Raw genomic sequence first — 18,615 nt, 5'->3', positions numbered from 1 at the left:
GAGAGAAATCAGTCAGAGAAAAGTGCTGACTTTGCAAGCACTAAGGTTGATCTGGTTCCCTAGAACCCATGTAAATAATCTTGAGTGTGGTGATGTGTGCTTGCAGTCTCAATACGCGGGAGGTAGAAACAAGACCATCCCTGGGGTTTGCCTACCATCAGCCTAAGCTGCTTAGTAAGTCTGGGCAAGTAAGAGACATTGTCTTTTAAAATTGGAGAATTCCTAAGGTACTATACCTGAGATCATTCTCTGGCAATCATATCTGTGCACATACATGCATTTGTACATCTGTGCACACATTCACCTGTGCATAATACATATAACCTTCTGTGATATTCATAGTTAAATATTTGTGGTAATGCTTCTGTTTTCATGTTTTTATTTATTTTTTGCAAATTTAATCTATCTTTAATGTTTGCAAATAGTTTGGGCTTATGCACTAAATACTACTTATTTTGCAGGTTGCTAATACATGTCTTATAATGGAAAGTTGCATGGAGAATTCTTTATATAAACAAATCTACTTCTCAACTAAGAGGAACATATGATCAAGTAAAAGTAGCTTCTGCACAAGAACTGCAATGACATTATCCTGGTTGTGCACAAGAACTATAATGGCATTATCCTGGTTGTGCACAAGAACTGCAATGACATTATCCTGGTTGTGCACAAGAACTATAATGGCATTATCCTGGTTGTGCACAAGAACTATAATGGCATTATCCTGGTTGTGCACAAGAACTATAATGGCATTATCCTGGTTGTGCACAAGAACTATAATGGCATTATCCTGGTTGTGCACAAGAACTATTATGGCATTATCCTGGTTGCCTTTGAATAGTAATTTCAACTCTGTGGTATTTTGCTTAGAACTTGAATTATTTGTTGTATATATATATCAATGCATGCTCATGTAGAAAGTTTGAAATGGCACTTATATGCATCTGGGCTATTTCCTATTCCTTAAAAATTAAGCCTTGTACATGCAAATAAAATTAGGTTCTGTAAATTTGCAAGATTTTGAAGGGAGATTAGTTGAGATAATAAAGGTGTTTGCTTTTGTCGTTCACATTCGTCAAGCTTGTAGATCTAATAAAGAGATGTGTGATGCATTTCAAATGGTAAGAACAGCAGTAGCTATGATTTTGTTGAGGATCATGTAGCTTTGGATTCTCTATGAGTCACCTCAGTGACTTTATGTACTTGAGAAAAGAGAGCCCATCTAGATTTCTATGCTTTCAAGGGATCTACCCATGCTTCAGCCTATGGTGCAGGGCCAGGTAATATTGACACCAATTGGAAGTGTTTCATAAATGCTGATTCCTATATGCAGAAAAAGGAACCATCTGAATTTTGTATAAGGTTCTGAGAGATTCCGATGCACATTTTTGTTTGGGAATTGCAGGTCCCAGTTCTTCTGCATTTGACATGAGCTTCTCGAAGGCAGAAGCTTCTCAGTCACTGGCATTGCCTCAGTGTTCTATGTAGCCCACACTGAAGGTTGCCTTAAAATAAGCAAACCTTATGCCTGTACATCTGAGGTTAAGTTTACCTACTCTTTATGACTTTGTGCTTTTAGTTAAGATAGAGAGGATTTGTTTATGTTGACTTCTAAATTCTTAGCTTGCTTCATTAAATCTCAACAGATCTCATTACTGTGTAGACCTTATAACATGTTATCTTTTATCATTTTATCTGTAAATATATGCACATTGTGCTTGACAAATATGATTTATGAGTTAATGGGCATGATTGTCCATTTTGCTTACTCACTGCCCGCTAACCATAGTACAAGCTCAGTACAAGACACAGGCTTTATTAATTTGTATGGAACACTGATGTGGGAGGGCCTTCAATATATGTGTTGTTTTTATTGGTTAATGAGTAAAGAAACTACCTTGGCCTGTGATAGGGTAGAGTAGAGATAGACAGAGAAAACTATACAGAATGCTGGGAGAAAGAAGGTGGAGTAGAGGAGACACCATGTAGTCGTTGGAACCTTGCCAGTAAACCACAGCCACCTGGCCATACACAGATGAATTGTGTATTAATTAATGTGTAATTAATTGAGAAGAACTAGCCAATAAGAAGCTAGAGCTAATAGACCAAGTAGTGATTTAACAGATCACTTGCGTTATATTTTTTTTCCCAGACACTTTACAGCTTTGGATAGTTAATGTCTTTATCTAATAAAATGGGACCATGAATTCCTTGTTACAGGAACTCATTTATGTTAGGATTACTTCTCTTTTTTCCCCCATTCTACAGTCTTTGATAGGGTCTCATCCAAACAATAGTTGGCATTCAAAGTGCTCCTAACAGAGAGGAAGGAATTCGCAGCGGAAGACAGTTCTTGAGGGGCATTTCTCTTGTCACCCTCTGCGGGTTGCTTAGCATCTGTAAATTGCAGCTGTTCAAGAGCACTGATTCTTCTCCAAAGTCAAGCCCAAAGATGTGAACGAGAAGAGACTTATTAAGTACATTTCTTTCCCCAATCTAAGACCCAGAAAGTTGAGAAGAGTTATGAGGTTAAGTGAACCCCTGCATTTTAGATAGTAACCAATTGACTTCATCAGTATCAAGTGCTTCTTCTCAGTAGAGTTCAATACTCAGTCCCCACTCCTCTAAAAACTGGCCTGGTGATGTCAGCAAATTAAGAGGACTGGTGCTTTACTGAGGAGCAGTGGATTTATGTTGTATGGACCAGAATCAGCACATTAACCCCTTCTTGGCTGTGTCATCATAAATCGGCTACTTTTTCTTCATCTACTTTAGCGATAGTAAAGTATATGAACGGCAACAATTGCTTATGTGTAGGTATGCGGTATGATTTCAGCATTCATTCATCTTTCTCTCTTTTCTTCATCCTTTAAATAGTATTTAAACTATGCAGATGATCGCAGTTAGTTAATGGTAAATCTTTGGGTGTAGTCAACTGGCAAGGGTCTGGGTCTTGCTGAGGAACACTGGCCTCACCCAACAGCACCCCATTCATGGATGGGGGCTTTAGTTTATATAGAATAGCAGATGTCAGCATGGCAATCTGGTACATTTATGATCTCACTATACTGGAACTGATTTCCTACCAGGTGCATCGTTTCTCAGATTTAGAGAAAGACATTTAGATTAAAAGCAGTTCTTATTTTTCACTTATTAGCTGATCCTATGAATTCTATCAGGTATTTATTTTACCAATTAATCAATCGAGCCACAGGACACAGTAAGTTTTTACAAAATAAACATGGAATGAATGTTCCAGAGATAGATTGAAAGCCAGAGAGCCAAGCTCCAGACTCCAGGCTCTTAAAGACTTAAAAACTGATTCAGATGCAGGGATTCCTTAGGAAGGACTCAAGGCTGAGTGGCCAAACAAGGAATACAAAGCATTTATAATGATTAACATTTCCTCAGACTGGAAGGGAAGTACCTGTCTCTGCCGCTCCCTCACTTACACCCAGCCTAGGCCTGCAGGGCGAATGGGAGGGGATGGGTATTGGCAGGTTCCAATGTTAGATGACTCAACCAGCCTGTTCTGAAAAAAGTGGGTTGACTTCTCAGGAGAGTGGAGGAAAAGCCTTCCAGACTTGGGTGAGCCCTAACTCTCCCTGGAGGGAAACTCTCTGACCCCTCATCTTCCTCTCAGGTACTCATGCTTTACACAGTATTTCCACTGTGCAGATGCACACATTTAATTAATTGGAAATCTTTACAGAATGTCTTTATGCAATAAGGAAAACCTTTAATTTTTGTTAAACTTCCTTAATTTTTTGAATGTCTTGGAAATTTGTCTCAAGTAGTTAAAGGGTTTTGGGCCAAAATACTTAGAGAAAGAAAGTTTTTCTAATCACAGACTGTTCCCTTTACTGTGTCGGAGAGTAGCAATGTTGAGAATGACAGTCCCGAGTGACGTCACAGCATTGCTCAGACACAGCCTGGTCAAGTCAGCTTACTTACTCCTTGTATACTAAGATACCCGTGCCATTTTTAGGTTAAGTCAAGTTTCTTTATGCAACCATGAAAGATATTATGTCCGGTTGAAAAGAAAGATGTAGGACCAAAAATAATTGCCCTTAACTGGAAATAGTTGTTAAGAATCTTGGTTTTCAGAAGAAAAGATATATAGATTGATTGGTGTGTATGTTCATATACATAGCACTTATATTTAATAGCCTTTATGAAATATTCTTTGGATATATGTATCTTATCTGGTGAACGGTGCAGTAGTTAGTTGGAGTTTTAAATTTATCAAATAGATGAACAAATATATTTTCAAAGCAATTCAAAACCTACCACTATAGAGCTGAATTGCGGGCTAGATTACTGGAGTTAAAGAAAATGCAATGCATTTCTGATATTGGGAAAATCTAACTTTAAGCAATGGATGCTGGCAAACCAGCACATCCTTCAGTCACATGGGAGAAAGATCTTTATGAATCAGGAATGTTTGGGGACTATGTTCTGAGAGACTGACATCTTTAGTCTTAACTCCTAAAATCTAAGTGAGTCTGCAGAAGCAAAGGTATAACTTTCATTGCACATAGCCTCTTGTACCAACACCATGGAAGCAAATTAGCTTCTAAAGCCTTTGAAATAATTTGGAAACTTTAGAGGCCGTGAAAAATTGTCTCCTTCTAACATCCAAAAGATTCAATTTCTTGGTGAATCTTGATCTACAGCGAGAGCTGATCTCTCTTACAGTGTTAATTGTATATGCTGCCGGGAAAGATTTGCTTTTGTTTTTTGATTTTGTTTTGTTTTGTTTTTAAATCAGTGTTTTAAATCAGTGTTCTCTTTGAACTTTGGGCTCAGCACAAATTTTAAACGGAAATAAAATCTTAAGAATTATCAGTGAACTAATATCTGTATTAGAACTAGTTCTTGACCCCCCCCCATCATTTAATAGTTGATAACAGTATATGGACTTAAGCCATTGAGTAAGGCATCTTGGGGCTACAGTTTATGTATCAGGAACAGTATTGTGTTTCAGAAATACATATTGTAAAGGGTGATGAATGCCATGTAGTATGAGCCATGAGATGCGAATTCTTGGGGCATTATTACAGCTGTATTTTATAAGAGAATCCATATATATATATATATGTATATATATATATATTGGGTTATATATATAATGATAATATAATGATTCTTACATTCTCGTAAATAATTAAAGAAAAACTTGAAGCAAGATAAACCCAGGATATAGGAAATATTTTTAGCAGAGTCTTCATGATCGAGGTCCTGTCCCTCCTAATCTAGTCTAAGGTTGCTGCTTTTTATTTGTTTATTGAATCAGAGATTCACTATGAAGACAAAGTTGGCATGGCAGGGACTCACCAGCCTCTGTGGCCCGAGTGCTGGGATCAAGGTGTGTGCCGTCACTCCAAGAGAAGCTACCTCTTAGAAGATGGTTTTTAGCAGTTTTTGTTTTTGGTTGTTACTGCCAAAATTTATTTCCTATTTCTCTTTAATAGACATCATTGTTACAATTTCTTAAGGCTTTCCCTGCTTTTATTCATCCCAGGTGGAGTAAACTGTGCTGTTTGAACTACGGTATTTTACAGTCCTCTCTAAGTCCACCACACTGCCCAGGCAGCCCTTCTGTTCTGGTCCCCAAGCATCCCCTGTAACCAATTCTTCATAAAACACACACCAGGCTCCTTGCCTGACCTTAATGTTTTCTTGGTCCCCACTATTTTTCCATAGTTGAAACAGTTTCCTACATTTTTATTTTTTAAGATAATATACATAGTTCACAGTTAATTGAAATACCTTTCTTGTGGTGGTCTAATAGAGTTCAGCCTGGATCTATTCCTGTAGAATCTATGAGGATCTATGAGTTTAGATCAGTCTGTGGCTTTGTCATAAGGTCACTTATGTTCATTGGTCTGTCTGTCTGTCCAGATTGTAAATGTCTTCTGATGTGTTTTCTCCTAGTGTGTTAATATCACATCCACAGTTCTGGATCACACAGGCGGTGATGTTCAGAACCTCCTCACAGACCAGTGCTATAGCTTCATCTGTGTGAATGTAAGTATTAAACACAAACAGTTGGAAGCATTTGTGACCTGAGAAAACAGTATCAGAGAGAATGGACCTTCTTGACCCTTCCATGTGCAACAGAAGATTGGTAGATTAATTGTGCTCTTCACTCTGTGCTTTAAAAGTGTCCACCTTTCCATTTCAAATAGGGAAACATTCTTTTCTGAGCCCAATTCCTAGTATGATGCAAGTATTGCTTCTGTACAGTATTTTTAATTTTTCCATATGTAAAGCAGATATGATGACATAAGTTCAATACAGAAAATAGCTCAAATCTTAGTATGCATAAACGATGGTTGTCTTTTAAAGTGCCTTAGTGGTTAATTTCGATAAGTCCATTGGCTATGATGTAAAGTTCACCTCCCTGTGAGTCAACTTCCTTTCACTTTCTCCTATTTTGTTGTCTTCAAGGTTGTGTCCTCTGATTTTCAAGAGACCCAGAAGTTCTTGAATATCCTTGAGGAGAGCGGCCTTCCTCTTTTGTACCCTGTGGTTGTTGTTTTGGTGAGTAAACTTCCTCTCTCTCTCTCTCTCTCTCTCTCTCTCTCTCTCTCTCTCTCATTGAAACTCTGCTTCCTTCTTGTTTCTGTGGAAAAAATTTGGTTCCATTGAGTGTGTACGTCAACAAACATGCAGAAGAAACTCCAAGATTCTTAGGCTGATGTTTCTGCTGACTTCTGCTTTTGTAGTTGCGATCATGTTGCTTAATGACATGGGAAAACCAGTTGATTCTTATAGCAATCAATTTCTTTATCCTCACCAACATAACAAAATACATGGCCAAGCTGGCTGGTTGTAAAGTTAATGTCTACAAGAGCTTTATTCAGGGTGGAATGTCAACAAAACAGAAGTCACAGCAGAGGAAACCCAAAGGCTTAAAGAATGCAAGGAAGAAACATTAAAGAAAGTCCCTTTGGCTTCTCTGTGCTGTGGAAAGACTAAGTAGGATGAATGAGTGATTGAAGAAAAAACACCTAGAAGAATGGTCTGAACATTTTTGGAGATACACATAACACACACACATTCACATGCATGTATAAACACACCTATACATATACATGTATATATTGTGTGTTTGTTTATATTTTTTGCTACATACATACACACACATTTGCAAATGACTAAAAGATATGTTGATGGAAGAATTCACTTGATTAACTTGCCATACTCTATAACAGAGAGCAAAGCCAGCGAGGGGAAGATTAGAAGCCATGCTGGCCTAACTGGCTGAGAAACACAGCCTGAAGTCTGCAGTGGTTTTTTTTCCTTGTGTGAGGGCTTCAATACATTCTCAAAAATTCTGTCACTGCCTGTTACTGAAGCTCAAGCATATTCTATACTCTAGGAACTTGATTTTTGTTGTAGGTAAGATAATTAATACAAAATAAAGATAATGCTTTGTATTAAACATAACTTCAACATGAGCAATTAAAGTAAGAGCAAGTTGGGATGTGTAGGATTAGTTCATCCTCTGACTACTAAATATATTGGATTATGTGCTCTAAAGATAGGTTCTAGGGGTTCAGCTTGGATGGAAACCCATCATGAGTGACTTCCAGAGTAACAAAGAGTGTCACTGAGCATTTTCAGAATCAGTTCAATGCTGGAAGGCTCCAAACCTTTGAGAAATGAAGGACGTATTTCACATCCTGGGCTGAGCCCTCTGTTCCTCTGTCCAGAACTGGCATAAAGATCTTCATTTGGTGTTCACAGGTGGGAGGCTAAAGGGGTCGTGCAGTTTAGTGAGAAGAGACCTTTCCCTGGTTCCTGTTCAAGATAGTTAACTTTGAGATTGATTTTCCTGAGTGTAAAATTGAAGATCGTAACTCCTACATTGTACAGATTAGCATGAATGATGGTAGAAAGTTGTTGACAGAATTTTTGGACCCGCCTGGTTTTTCAGCCGTTTAGTCCCAAAGAAACAAACAGAGGTTTACATTAATTATTAACTGGTTGGCTTAGTAGCTCAGGCTTTCTCATCAACTAATTAATTAATTATCGACTAATTATTAATTGATTATTAACTAATTATTTAATTATGGATTAGTTAATCCAGAAGATGACTCCCGAAAGTTGATTGTCTTCTCTAACATGTGGGTTCTGGGCATGCTTTGAGCCTTTATATACAAAGCCATCTCGTTGGCCCTGGGCTGTTAAGTGATAATTGGTGATATTGGGATTACCAATGATTAAGCTCAGGTTTTCTCGTATTGTCAAGTAGACTCAAAAGGTCCTTTGGAATTCCTTGGTTTCCATTGACATTTGAGTTGACCGTATATAGGAAATCACACACCAAAAGGAACATAGAATATGCTCCTGAGTCTTGGTATAGTGGATTGGATTTATTTTAGATTTTGCACAAGTCTTTTTCATATAATTTCTTATTTAAAGCTCAAAGGCATTGGGACATCTTTAATGTTGGAGACTTTTATTATTTAGGATAAACTGGCATGGGTAAGTAGCTTCTACTTTAAGACTCAGCAAAGTAAGGCACCAAATTTCCACAAAAAGACAAGGAAAAAATGAAGTATTTTGGAAAAAACTGAGAAACTTATTGAACTAATTTTTAAAAGAGTTTTTTTCATAATCTTTTAATGTTATCATATGGTTATTATGACAAACTTCATTGCAAGTGGTCATTTTTTCTAAAACATTTTGGGTAAGTTTAATTTTCTAAAAAATCATTTATTTTCCCTCCAACTTTAAAATATTGTTGCAGATCTTCTATTTTTCATCATTTGTATTTTCCTTTTAATAGTTTTTATATCACCTTACTTTAACAAATTCTTGTGTTGATAACATTTATTATTATTTATGGAGTAAACCTGCACTAGTATTTTTTATATTTTTACTAATTCTTAGAAAAATTCATATGTATTTTGAACATATTCACCCTCCCAAGTCTTCCTATTATTACCCTCTCAACCTCCAATTCCTTCTTACCCAACTTTGAGATTAATTTTTTTCCTCTTTCTCCATGGAGTCCAGTTTGTGTTGCACAGCTAGTCTTGGGCTAGGGGCCAGCTCTTCTGTGTGGTCCCTCTATATGTGTCACATCCTTCACGCAATTAAACTCTCCCTCATGCAGCCAGTATCAAATGTGGGCAGCTCTCCCGCCAGTGATGGGATCAAGGGTCTCCTCCATGCCCCTCCATACTGGAAGCTAACATTACTTTGATCAACCTAAAATCTTTGTTGTGGCAGATTTAACTACATATTTCTACAATGAGCCAGAGATTGTTGGTAATATTGGCTGATTATTTAAAACAGATGTTTGTATTAAAAGTAGAAAAGGAATTGCTTAGTAGAATTATTCCTAGTGCTATATTTTAATGAATTTGTGTGTAGTTTGGGTGGCATTTGTTGTTCTATACCCTTTTTTAGTTAAGACCCTTGGAAACACATTATCAGATAATAAACATGTCTCCCACTGGGAGACTGTTCCCTGTTTGGAAGAAAAATATTCAGCAAGAAAAGTCTAAAATACAGTGATTTCTCTCTCAAAAATATTGTAAGGATATGATTGGTTTCTGTCTGTTTCTTGTATTGGTGTGTATGCGTTGTGTCTCATGCTGTATTTGATAAGATATTTTCATATGACATCATAATGTGCTGTCTGTTCTCCCCACTGCCTTTAGTTCCCTTTGTCGCATAGGCAAATGTTTCGACTCTCATGTCCTACCTACCTATGTGATTCCAAGTATCTGTATAAAATCTAGGATCCAAAGAGGAAAAAAAGCATCTTTGCTTTTGAGACTGATCTAACCCCTTGGAGGAATATTTCTGAGAAAGCTTTTGCCAAGCCTATATTTCCAAGCATTCTCGCAGCTTTTTCGTCCAACACCTTTGGCATTTCAGGTCTCACATTAAGATCTTTGATGGAGTTGGAGTTTGGTTTTGTTCACAGTGAGAGATGGGGATCTAAGCTCGTTCTTGTATTTATGCATATCCATATTTCCAGAACAAGTATTCAAAAATCCTTTCCTGATGATTGTTTTGATGTCCTTGTCAAAAATTAGGTGTCTCTGGCTGGGACTGTGTGGATTGGCTTTTAGGTTCTCCATTCTACTTCATGATGTATGCATCTGCTTGTCCAAGTGCTATGCTGCGTTTGCTACCATGACTGTAATATGTCTTGAAAGCAGGGGTGGTAATATCTCCAGCTTTGTCCTTTCTGTTGAGGATTGCTTATTCTGCTCAACTTTTCATGTTTCCTTTTGAAATTCGAGACTCCTCTCTAGTTTTGTAAATAATGCCACCTGATGTGGGAAGTCCTTTTGTATGTGTGTTGCTTTTATTGGTTAATAAAGTAGCTGCTTTTGGCCAGTGGCTTGGCAGAGTAGAGCTACGTGAGGGAAAAGTAAACTGAATGCTGGAAGAAAGAAGGGAGAGTCAGGACATGCCATATCGCTGCCACTGGGGACAGATTAGCTGGAACCTTGCTGGTAAGCCACAGCCTGTGGTGATATACAGATTAATAGAAATGGGTTAAATTAAGATGTAAGAACTAGCCAATAAGAACATAGAGCTGACAGTCCAAGCAGCGATTCAAATAATATAGTTTCTGTGTGATTATTTCGGGGCTGAGCAGCAAGGAACAAACAAGCAACCTTTTACAACAGTCACCATCACTGCAATTTTGTAAAATGTAGAATGTTTGTAGTAATGTTTACTGTGTTAATTCTGCCAATCCATGACCATGGAAAATCTTTTCAAATCTTGTATTGTGTTCTTCAGTTTTTTTCTTCCATGTTTTAATTTTTCATTTTTAAATTTTTCATTGTGGATGTCTTTTAGTTCCTTAGTTGGGTTTATTCCAAGGTATGATTTTTGAAGCTCTTATGATTAGAATTACTTTCCTGATTTTGTAGGCTCTTAATGCATCCTGCTACTTTCTGACGGTGTTACCTGCTAGATTTTTTATGGTCTCCTATATATAAGATCATGCCATCTTATTTATATTCTTTTCTATGTATCCTTTCTTATTTATATTTCATTTATTTCTTTTTAGTCTTGATTCTTTGCCTAAAACCTTGAGAATTCTTTTGAATAAGAACTATGGAAAGTGAACATTCTTGCCTGATTCTAAATTTTATAGTAGAAAGTGCATTGAGTTTTTCCCATTTGACATACTGTTGACTGTAAGTTTGTTTATATGTAGCTTTATAGAATTTTATTATGCTGAGGTGAATTCCTTCTGTTCCTTATTTCTTAAGAACTTTTAAAATAAAAGGATGTTGGACTTTGTCAAAACTGTGCTCATGTGATTTCCGTCCTTGAGTTAGTTTATGTGATGTGCTTTATTGATTTATTTTTATATATTGAACTGTTTTTACACCCCTGGATTGAAATGAATTTCAGAGTGGTAAATGATCTTTTTGATATGTTCTTCAATTTTATTTGCAATTATTTTATTGATAATTTTGTACCTGTGTTCATGAGGAAAATTGGTGTGCAATTTTATTTTTGTTCCTGTATCTTTATCTGGTTTTGATATCTATAATATTGACTTTATAAAGCTTGTAGTTGTGTTGCTTCCCTTTCCAGCATATGAAGTGGTTAGAGGAGCGTGGTGTTAGTTCTTCACACATCTGGTAGAATTCAGCTCTGAATTCATGTAGGTCTGCACGTTTATAGTTCACAGGATTTTTTTTTGAAGTTTCTGTTCCATTGCTTGTTATAGATCTGTTTAAGTTGTTTATATCCTCTTGGTTTAATTTTGGTCAGCTATATGGTATGGAAATTCACCCAGTTCTTTTAGATTTTACAGTGGAATGGTGTTTAGTTTTTAAGTGTGTCCTCGTTTTCTGAATTTCATGGGTATCTGTTGCCATGCTGCTGCTCTCTTTAGCTTTACTAGTTTGTGTCTTCTTTCTCTCTTGTGTAGTTTGGCTGAGGGGTTTTCAACATTTCAAAGATCATAGTTCCTTAATTATTTGTATTTTTTCATTTCTGCTTTGTTAATTTATTCCATACCATTATTGTTTCTTTCATGTTCTACCTTAAGATTTGGCTTGTTATTTGCTCGACATTGCTGTTTTGTCAGATATCTCACACTCTAAGTCTGTCTCTTATTCTTTAATGTAAGTACTTTAACACTGTAAGGACTTCTTGCTTTTTATACATTACGTTTTGATATGTAGTATCCTCATTGTTATCTGCTTTGATGCATTTTAAATTTACCTTCTTGATTTCTTTGATGGCCTACTCACTACTCAGTACTAGGTTGTTTAGTCTCCATGAGTGCAAATTTTCTGAAATTTATTTTGCTGTTGATGTTTAATTTTCTTTCATTGTGGTCAAGTAGAGAATACATGAAATTATTTTGAGTTTCCTGTGTTTGTTAAGACTTTCACTGTTTCCTATTACACAGTCTGTTTTAGAGAAAGTTCCATGAGCTACTGAGAAGAATGGATATTCTGTAGCATCTGCACAGAATGCTCTCTTGATAACTTAGGTCGATATGATCTATATGCCATTTAACTATGATGCTTTTATACTTGTTCCTTGTTAGAATAACTATCTGTTCACAAGAGTGAGCTGTTGAACTCGCTCATCATTATTGTGCTGGGGTTGATTTCTGTCTTTATATCTAGAAACATTTGTTTCATGAAATGTGTATGTCAGTGTTTGATGCTAATATATTTAGGATTGTTGTGCCTTTATTTTCCCTTTAATCTTGTAAAATCTCCTTGTTATCTTTTCTAAGATTGCCACTTGTCAGGTATTAAACAGTGGCACCTGCTCACTTTTCACATCTGTTTGTATTGCGATGCCATTTGCTTCCCTAAGGCAGAGTTCGTCTTTGATAGGTTCATTTGTTCTAGGCAACAACTAAGTAGATCTTACTTTGTAAACCTTCCTGCTCATTTCTGCCTTTTTTATTAGAAAACTGAGACCATTAGCATTGGAATTGTCCTTGAAAGTTGTATTTCACTATCACCTATTGGTTTTGTAATGTTAACTATTTTCCATTTCTGATTTGCATGTCTAACTATTCTAGTGTGGTTTATTCTTTCCCATCAAATTATACATGTGTCTATCTTTCTCTTAGGTACATGACATTTCTTCTAGAATCTTTGGTGGGACTGGTTTAATAGTGATGAGTTCTTTTATTTTGTGTTTATCCTGGGAAGGCTTTTTCTCTGGCAATTATGAACAACGTTTTGTGATAGCAGTCATGGTTAGCAGTTAGTGTTTTCATAGCCAGCAATGCTGAGCTAACTCAGCCTTTTAGACTTTCTGTTGAGAAATATGCTGTAATCCTGATGAGCTACATTCTATATTGACTTTGTCTCTCCGTCTTGCAAACTTCCATATTTTGCTTTGTTCTTTATGTTTATGACCCTAACTAGACTATAGTATGGAGAGGTTTATCTGTTGACTGTAGTACGGAGAGGTGTTTCTATGGATTGTACTATGGAGAGGTGTTCCTATGGACAATCATATGGAGAGGTGTTTCTAGCTACTATAGTATGGAGAGGTGTTTTTATGAATTATAGTATAGAGAGGCATTATTATGGTCTGTAGTATGGAGAGGTGTTTCTATAGAATATATAGTACGGAAAGTTGTCTCTATGAACTGTAGTGTGGCAAGGTGTTTCTATGGAGTGTTGTAGTATGGAAAGTTGCTTCTATGGACTATAGTATGGAGAGGTGTCTCTGTGGGCTCTAGTATGGAGAGGTGTTTCTATGGGCTGTAGTGTGGAGAGGTGTTTTATGGGCTGTAACATGGACAGGTGTATTTATGGTATGGAGAGTTGTTTCAGTGGGTCTTATCCACACTTTTTGAATATGAATGGTCATCTCTTCCTAGATTTGGAAATGTTCTGCTATGATTTTGTTGATTAGTCTTGACATTGTTACCCTGAAAACTTTCTCCTCCTAGTCCCATGATTTGTAAATCTGGTCTTTTAAGGATGTTCCATATGTCTATTCTTCCTTAAACCATTCTATTAGTGGTTTATTTTTTTAAAGAAAAAATTCATGAGCTTTTCTTTCTAAAATTGCTGTAATGGCTTGTGTCTCTAATTCATACTGATAAACCAGATTTGGGACATACAATGTCCCAGTGAATTCAAACAAATTCCCTGTGGGGTTGAGGTTTTGTTTGATATCCAATAGGTGTCAGTGCTGCCCTGAATTTTCCCCAGAAGTCAGCAGGAAATACTGATTTTCAGTTATTTCTACCCATGCTTGTTCTGTTTGTTCTGGATAATCACCCTTCCCATGCTAGGGTTTCTAAACCCAAGGCGCTGAAATGACCACACAGGCATTGTTGTTTACTTGTTTAGTTAGAGATGTTGTCCTATGTCACTGTTCACTTGTATGGTGTTCATATAGCTGCAGATCAGGCACCTCTACTAATTACTTGGTCCTGGCACAGCAACTATTTGGGTTAGCAATATATTTCTTAATTCCTGTGTTGCCATTTCCCCAGACAGTTTTCTACGGTTTCTTCTTAGGGTGTTCTTTTCATGATTCCTGTAAAGAATCTTTGGCTTCAGGCTCATGGGTTACACCTCAGTCTCCATTTTCAAAGCTAGGGTTCCTCTTGTATCTCTGCCTATGGCCCATGATGTATCCATTTCCTGTTGTATCTCCTCCTTCATTATTGATGTTGGGGAATGGGGAGAACATTGCCAATATAGGGGTGGTCTGTGGATCTTCTTATTTCTTTGTTAGAGTTCAACTGGTATATTCCCTTTACTTTGGCTATTATCTCATTTGTGAATAAAAAAGGTCACTATTTCTTATACCGGCTGTTTTCTCTCCTCAAATGCGGTATCTGATGCTGTGGGGTGTAGCCTAGTAACCGTCTCAGCTTTTTCCTGAGGTAACTGTGGTTCTTCCTTCTGCCTTCTTAGACATGTGATAGAAATGCTCCGCAGCATGCAGTAGGCATCCATACATTTGGAGAAGCCCATCTTAGGATGAAAATACATTTGACATCTGTAATCAACACAACACTGTAGCTTAGCAGCTCCTGTTGTGGGGTATGTAGGTTCTTTCCCATCATGACTGTGTGACTGACAGGGCATAGGCACCCACTGTGTGGTAAAGCCTCATGTGTGGCTGACAGGGCACAGGCACCCACTGTGTGGTAAAGCCTCATGTATGGCTGACAGGGCACAGGCACCCACTGTGTGGTAAAGCCTCATGTGTGGCTGACTGGCACAGGCACCCTCTGCGTGGTAAAGCCTCATGTGTGGCTGACTGGCACAGGCACCCACTGCGTGGTAAAGCCTCATGTGTGGCTGACTGGCACAGGCACCCTCTGCGTGGTAAAGCCTCAGAGAGAATATCCTAGCACTAGTCAAGAAGATCCAAATTCATTGTTGGTTTCAACCGAATACAGATTGCTGTCACACCATTGTGAAAAAGAAATATTCTAGGTTGACAGTCTAAGTTGGGGACCATGTCTCTCTGACCTCATTTGTCAGCCTGTTTCTTGCTGGAGGACTACTTGAAAGTTCCTTATGCAGTGACCTTTGTATAAGCTATGAACAACCCAGTTCTCTGCTTCTCTTTTCTTATTTTGTGTTCACCACTTCCATAATCATGGACCTATATTTAGGAAAACAGCGTTTGAAAATACCAAACTAAATTCATAAAGCAGTTAAATTGATATTAAAAGGATTAAAATCATTGGCTTCTATTTAAATGACATAAGAACTAAAGGGACTAAGCCTGTGAATGGAAGCTACTTTCTGTACTTAGAGACTCACAGTTAAAAAGCTGTTGATTTTTCCTGGGCAGCGGGGAAGAGAGACGTTAGGAGGCAGGACTACCAATGTTGTATTCTAGACAAGGTTATATAAAAATGGCCTTGTAAAACTGTCACAGTTCACATATTATCTCCAAAAAGCTCAGTAGGAATTGTTACTTACTTGCCTGTATTTCCACAAAATATCCTTTAAATAATGGGAAGTATATGATTTAAAGCTTCATTTTTCACTATGCAGGGATGAATCACCTATGCGGCATGGCAGCCCACTTTCACTGACAGTGTCCACAGCTTTATTGGTGTTATACGAGATGGGAGACTTTGTGAGTTTACTCTAGCAGAAGACGATAAAGTACCAAGTGGAATTCTAGTGTTGTAAAAACATAATTAAACCTTCAAGGGTCTTAAACATAGTATATTTTCATTAGGATGTAGTTTATAGGCATAACAGATCAGAATATGTGGTCTTTAAAATAGTTCAAAATGTTTAATATTTGAACATGTCAGCAAATAATAAAATAATTTTTAAAAGTCCAGAAAACCATCAGCCATTGATACTTGATCCTCCACATGTGAGGAAACTGTCGTAGGGATGTAAATTATTTCCAGAAGGTTCCATGGCCCCCAGTGGCAGACAGCATAGCTGCAGAATCAATCCAGTGTGCTGTACACAGTATCCATTTGCTACTTTGATGCGTTCATGAATGTGTTAAATAATGGAAAAAATAAAAATGCATATATATACACATAGATGTATCCAGCGTTCCTCCCTAATAAAGAACAGATGTCAAATGGAAAATAAGGCTGGGCCTTCCTTTTAAGTCTAATGGCTTCTTATTTTAGCTTCACACTCATGAAACTTTTACTGAATTTAAGTTATAAAAATCCACACTCTTGAAAGATTTCCCAGCAGATCCTACACATGGATCTTTGTCACCTTTTACTTAGCTGTGGATTTCCTACCTTTCCTGCTATTACCCCTCTTAGTTCTAGTTGGAAAAGATGCTTTTCCAAGGGACAAGTTCTGACCCAACAAGCAAAATTGTAACTTACCTATCAAGTCTCCTAAACACTGTTTAGTCTCCTAAACACTGGGTTTAGGTTTGACCATCTATTTGCTTCAGCTCTCAAGATTTCTTACTCTTGTTTTCAAGTGATTGTTGCTGCTTGGGAGTCAGCCACTGGCCGGTCTCGGGGTAGCTTCTAGTCCTGACTCCACTAGTCTCAACTGTATTGTTTGTGCCGCTTCATGAACCCTTCTGCTTTTCCTTCTGAAATATTTCATTTGCATGACATATTAATACATATTTAATTTATGATTTTCCCTTATGTGTATTGGCTTTCTCTTTCCTGCCTGCATGCCTCTCCAGCAGAAATAGAATTGCTTGTATAAGTATTACAAATTCTTTCACTTGTTTTGTGCTAATACAGTACATCTCAGGTATTTCCTGCCTAAGTCAATAATAAAACTCAGATAAGTAGTGGTTAAAGAATACCCTTGGAGCCTTTACAACTGTGGTAATAAAAGAATTAATTTCTAACGCAAAGATGAGGAAAGCTGAAGTCATTTTTATGAGGGTATTGAATAGAGTCGGCTGTGTTGTTTTAGATCTTTGCTGATGGCTAGATGGTCAGCAGAAAGCTTGTGCTTTGGTGTGTAGAAAATGCTGATTAATTGTGATGAGCATATAACCTGATGATCTACAGAGGAATGGTTCTCATAGAAACACCTCCTGCTGCCAATCTCTTTAAAGGATAGCCTTGTTTTCAGGTACAGTGGTGTTCTAATGGAATCTGCAAACACAATTATATTTAGGGGACATTTCCTAATTTTTAGAAATATGTTTAACTAATTAAGCACAGATTTAGTACTTGCTAATTATTTCCCCAATTTCAGTAGGCGATTCAGCTTGGGTCAATGAAAGAAACAGTTTGTGGTTTCTTTTTTTTTTTTTTGCCAGAGTTATTCTAGTTAATTGACTTGAACATTGACATGTGAACATGTGAAGCCCAAAAGGCCAAGCAATTAAAACTGCGTGCTGTGATAAGGGGCTCATATTGATGTTAGCCCTAGGAATGTAACATGAGGGGCTGGCTTGTTGGGGTTTCTGTCCCACCTGGTACCCCACAGCTGGCATATCCCAAAGAAAATAACACAGAGTCTACATTAGGTTATAAACTGATTGGCCCATTAGGTCAGGCTTCTTATTAGTCCTTGTAACTTATATTAATCCATTATCATTATCTATGTTAGCCACATGGCTCAGTACCTTTCTCAGTGTGACAGTTCACATGTTGCCTCTTCGGTGATCTGGGCAAGAGTGGCGGAGGGAGCTTTCTGTTTCCCAGGATATTCCTGTTCTCATCACCCTGCCTCTACTTTCTGTCTGGTTGACCCGCCTATACTTCCTGCCTGGCCAATCAGCGTTTTATTAAAATACATGATTGACAGAATACTGACAATTCTCCCACACCATAGGAAGAATTGGACGATTGACTCTATTATTCATTTTTCTTAAAGTATGTTTTGTTCAGTGGAAGAATTTCATTTAGCATGTTACTTATCACCATGGTACATATGAACCTTACCAAACAAGTTTATTTGACTTATGGTATAGCTGTTCTCTAGGTTCCTGTTTTCAAATTTTTGGAGATAATTATTTTAAAATTATCCAGTGATTGGAAACGGCAAATGTGTGTAATATGTCTTTCCTAGTAACTTTTCTCAAGACTGAGGGTCAGATATGCTTCTGATACTCTGAATGCAGCATAGAATGGATTAGACTGAGCAGAGAGACTCCTTAATGCAGTGGTGCTCCACCTTCCCAATGCTGCAACCCTTTAAT

The 18,615-nt window shown here is 37.4% G+C and overlaps 1 protein-coding gene across 1 annotated transcript in view; it reads left to right on the top strand.

Moving 5' to 3' along the window:
* The window catches only part of Crppa (CDP-L-ribitol pyrophosphorylase A), a 264,403-nt gene that overhangs the window by 115,892 nt on the left and 129,896 nt on the right, over positions 1-18,615 (top strand). The window contains exons 7-8 of the mRNA XM_048415838.3: positions 5,938-6,030; positions 6,454-6,546. Of these exons, the coding sequence (XP_048271795.3) occupies positions 5,938-6,030; positions 6,454-6,546 (186 nt within the window). The remainder of the gene's footprint in view (positions 1-5,937; positions 6,031-6,453; positions 6,547-18,615) is intronic.

This window comes from Myodes glareolus, chromosome 11, assembly GCF_982192425.1.
Source record: "Myodes glareolus chromosome 11, mMyoGla1.1, whole genome shotgun sequence".
NCBI lineage: Eukaryota > Metazoa > Chordata > Mammalia > Rodentia > Cricetidae > Myodes > Myodes glareolus.
The sequence above is the reverse complement of the archived record's forward strand: the minus strand, read 5'-3'. Positions and strand labels throughout refer to the sequence as shown.